Consider the following 4528-nt stretch of genomic DNA (forward strand, 5'->3'; position numbering starts at 1 on the left):
GGTGAAACTCTGTCTCTACTAAAAATACAAAAAAATCAGCCGGGCGTGGTGGCGGGCGCCTGTAGTCAGGAGAGTGAGGCAGGAGAATGGCTTGAACTCGGGAGGCGGAGATTGCAGTGAGCCAAGATTGTGCCATTGCACTCCAGCCTGGCGACAGAGAGTGATTCCGTCTCAAAAAAAAAAAAAAAGAAAAAGACAAGTCCTGATTGGAAAAACTGTAGTGGGCTTCTTAGAACTCATTCCCTGTAGGAAATCCTGAGAATGCCTGACCTTTGGCTAAGCCAACAGGGAGAGCTTGTTGGTCTTAGTCACTTTAAAGTGTTTGAGCATTAAAGGTTAGAGGTTTTAGCAAAACCAGAGTTATTTTCCATCACTCTACTGTGATAAGACCCTGGTGACAGGTTTGAATGGCTGTGCTGGCGTGCATGCATACTTCATGACCTATGAGTCTTACTGATTCACAACTGTTTGTGGAAAAGTCATTTCAACTGCTACCAAATGAACAATTTTACAGCTTCTGAACAAATTTAATGTATAGCCTGAGAAGGAGCAAATTACAGTAGTCTAGCCTAGAAGGGCTGAAAACACATATTAGTGTGTCAAGATTTCTGCCAGAAAAAGAAGCACTAGGTTTTGTGTGCTGCGCTTGTAGGTTTTCTTTTGTTTTGTTTTTTGTTTTTTTGTTTTTTTAGTATTAGCAATAAACTGTATCTCTCCGTGGCCGGGCGCGGTGGCTCAAGCCTGTAATCCCAGCACTTTGGGAGGCCGAGACGGGCGGATCACAAGGTCAGGAGATCGAGACCATCCTGGCTAACACAGTGAAACCCCGTCTCTACTAAAAAATACAAAAAAAAACTAGAGCGTGGTGGTGGCACCTGTAGTCCCAGCTACTTGGGAGGCTGAGGCAGGAGAATGGCGTGAACCCGGGAGGCGGAGCTTGCAGTGAGCTGAGATCCGGCCACTGCACTCCAGCCCGGGCGGCAGAGCGAGACTCCGTCTCAAAAAAAAAAAAAAAAAAATTAGCTTGTGTTCTTTTCTGCTGAGTCTTCAGATTCAGCTTTTTTGTTGTTGTTGTTAGTTACATGAAATGTCCTGTTAAATTTTACTGTCCTGAAGCTTCATGGGCATGTGATGTGTGTTGATTAATTAGAGCTATTCTCATTTGGAGTTATCCTCAGCAGTTATATATGTATATATGTTCATTGTAGAAAAACATTGTGTTAGCCTGACATTATTAACACTGACTCCACAACCTGGATGAGATAAGCATGTGTAAATATGTTTCTTTATTCTCTGTCACAACAAACCATTTTCAGTGTTACCAGTATCACATATGGCAGAATACTTTGGAATTAATAAAAAAAACATAGTTATTAAATGTAACTTTGTCAGAATTATGATCCCAAAGTTTAATAAAACTTGGTGTTTTTGCCCCTGTTTCAGGGTTTCAACATCAAAAGTGTACAATCACAAGGTTTTAAACTGAATGTCTGGGACATCGGTGGACAGAGGAAAATCAGACCATACTGGAGGAATTATTTTGAAAATACCGATATTCTTGTAAGTACTCCTTCTGATGCACTAATTCGTAGTATTTTCTGCCAAGTATTAGAAACATGGACACTGTAACATTCTTTCTTGTCAGTAATTCCGCCATCATAACATTAGTCACTGTGAATTTAGCAGGGATAGCAGAAGGCTGCAGATTATAAAGGGAAAACATTTTTGTGTAACTTGTATAAGATGTTTTGCTGTCCCTCAGTAACAATGTTGTACCCACACCCATCTTGGCAAAATAAAGTGTTTATTAATTGCCATAGTGATTTGAATAGCAGAAGGGAAGTCAGAAGATCATGTCACTGACTGTCACCCCTAGGAAGACAGTGAATCAAGTGTATCACAAAGAGAGCAACCAAAATAGTGAAAGTACTGGAAACCATGATGTATAAGGAGTGGTTGAAAGACCTGACAGTGTTCTTCCTAGAAAAGAGAACACTGGGAACTGTCTAGGCAGCTTCAAGAATTATCTTAAGTCAGAGGGATTGAATAGTTCTAGAGGGCTGAGCCAAGAGCAAGATGGGGAATATTAGATGGTAGAATGTAATTCAGAATACGGAAGAAGTTTCCTATAATTACAGTTGTCCAGAAGTAGAAGAAGCTGCCTCATGATTGGGAATACCTTGACGCAGGGAGCATTCATTCAGCTGGAGGCCAAGATTTTAGCTCCCAGCTCACTGTCATTTCCTTTAGGACCACTACTGTTTCAGAATTCTTGGCGATTTCACTGTCCACATACATGATTTCCACAAAACCCCAGCCTCTCAGTTCCTTCACCTGCCCTCCTCCAGTGGTCTTGTCATCTACTCTACCTCAGCCACATACTCTCATAATCATACCCTAAAACTAAAGGAACTCATGAACTTAGATGGGAGAAAAATTGCATGTCACTTTTACTAACCTCTAACCAAAAGTTTGCGTTTACATCAGTTATGATGCAAGGCAATAAACTGCAATAATAGCAGCCATATCTATGTATTTATTACTAGTAGAAATCATCTAGACCAGGTTTGGTGGCTCATGCCTGTAATCCCAGCACTTTGGGGAGGCTCAGGTGAGAGGATCACTTGAGCCCAGGAGGCAGAGGTTGCAGTGAACCCAGATCGAGATCGGGCCACCCCACTCCAGCCTGGAAGACAGAGTGATACTCTGTCTCAAGAAAAGAAAAAAAAGAAATCATCTTGCATCTCAAACAGCTTCACCCTCTGCTGTTGTTTCTTAAGTGTCTCTCTCTTCTGGATCATTCCCATCAACATAAACATACCCTGTAGCTTCTCTTGCTTAATAAAGAAAAAATAAGCCCCAGAAAACTCCTCCTGACCATACATCCCCCTCCAGTACTGTCCCATTCCTCAGCCTCCCTTTAGAGCAGAACTTCTTGAAAGAGTTTCCTATGCTCTCTGTCTTTGCTTTATCTCCTCCCAGTTACTCTTGAGCCTTCTATTCAGGCTCACTGATAATTCCACATTGCTAAAAATAGGGTTCAGTTTTCAGAACTCATCTCACTTGACCTATCAGCCCATTTAACATTGGTAATGCTGTCTTTGAAACATTGTCTTTACTTGGCTTACAAGACACCATTCTATCTTGGTTTTCCTCCTCACTGGCTACTTCTCCTAAATCTCCATTGCTATTTTTTTTAAATCTCCCAACCTCCAAATGTTTGAGAGCCCCAGAGTCCTTGTGTTTTTCTTCTCTGAGTTACTGCTTAGGTGACCTCGTCTAATTTGAAGGATTTAACAACCACTTAGATACTTAAGAATCTCAAACCATCATCTCTAGCCTGGAATTCTCCCCTGAACTTGAGTTTCATATACAGTCATGTGCCACATAATGACACTTGGGTCAGTGACTGACCTCATAAATGACAGTGGTCCCTTAAGATTATAATAGAGCTGCCAGGCTCAGTGGCTCATGCCTGTAATCCCAGCACTTCAGGAGGCCAAGGCGGGTGGATCAGGAGGTCAGGAGTTCAAGACCAGCCTGGCCAAGATGGTGAAACCGCGTCTCTACTAAAAATACTAAAATTAGCTGGGCGTGGTGGTGGACGCCTATAATCCCAGCTACTCGGGAGGCTGAGGCAGAGAATTGCTTGAACCTGGGAGGCAGAGCTTGTAGTGAGCCGATTATTGTGCCACTGCACTCCAAGCCTGGGTGATACAGCAAGACTCTCTTTCTCAAAAAAAAAAAAAATTATAATAGAGCTGAAAATTTTCTATTACCTAGTGACATAGCTGTCACAACACATTGCCTTGTATATGTTTAGATACATAAATACTTACCATTGTTTTACAGTTGCCTGCAGTATTCAGTACAATAACTTGGTGTACAGGTTTGTAGCCTGGGGCAATAGGCTATGCCATACAGCCTAGGTATGTAGTAGACCATCTAGGTGTGTGTAAGTACACTGTATGATGTTGGCACCATGTCAGAATTGCCTAATAATGCATTTCTCAGAACATGTCCCTGTCATTAAGCAACACATGACTATATAAGCCAGCTGCCTATTTGACATCTCCACTTCAGGGGCTGGTAAGGCCTCAACCTCAACATGTCTAAAACCAAATTCCTGTTGTCATCCTGTCCTACTCAACCCACAGTCTTCTCAGTAAATGGTAGTCCCATTCCTCCAGAAACAATGCAGTCATTCTTGGCTCCCTCTCCTCTCACTCCCCGCATCTGATCTATCAGCAAATTATTTGTACCTGTTGCCATCAGACATATTTTTATTTATTAACTTTCTCTTGCACTGGAAGGTAAGCTCCGTAAGGACAGGAATTTTTGCATTTTAAAAAACTGTTGGCCGGGCAGAGTGGCTCACGCCTGTTGTCCCAGTACTTTGGGAGGCCGAAGTGGGCGGATCACAAGGTCAGGAGATCATCCTGGCTAACACGGTGAAACTCTGTCTCTACTAAAAATACAAAAAATTAGCCAGGCATGGTGGTGGGCACCTGTTGTCCCAACTACTCGG

General features: G+C 42.4%; 1 protein-coding gene across 1 annotated transcript in view; it reads left to right on the forward strand.

Moving 5' to 3' along the window:
* ARL3 (ADP-ribosylation factor-like 3) overlaps positions 1–4528 on the forward strand; it is a 47250-nt gene that overhangs the window by 11687 nt on the left and 31035 nt on the right. The window contains exon 3 of the mRNA XM_011957374.1: positions 1444–1560. Coding sequence (XP_011812764.1) covers positions 1444–1560 — 117 coding nt within the window. The remainder of the gene's footprint in view (positions 1–1443; positions 1561–4528) is intronic.

This window comes from Colobus angolensis, unplaced genomic scaffold (assembly GCF_000951035.1).
Source record: "Colobus angolensis palliatus isolate OR3802 unplaced genomic scaffold, Cang.pa_1.0 Scaffold44, whole genome shotgun sequence".
Classification (NCBI taxonomy): domain Eukaryota; kingdom Metazoa; phylum Chordata; class Mammalia; order Primates; family Cercopithecidae; genus Colobus; species Colobus angolensis.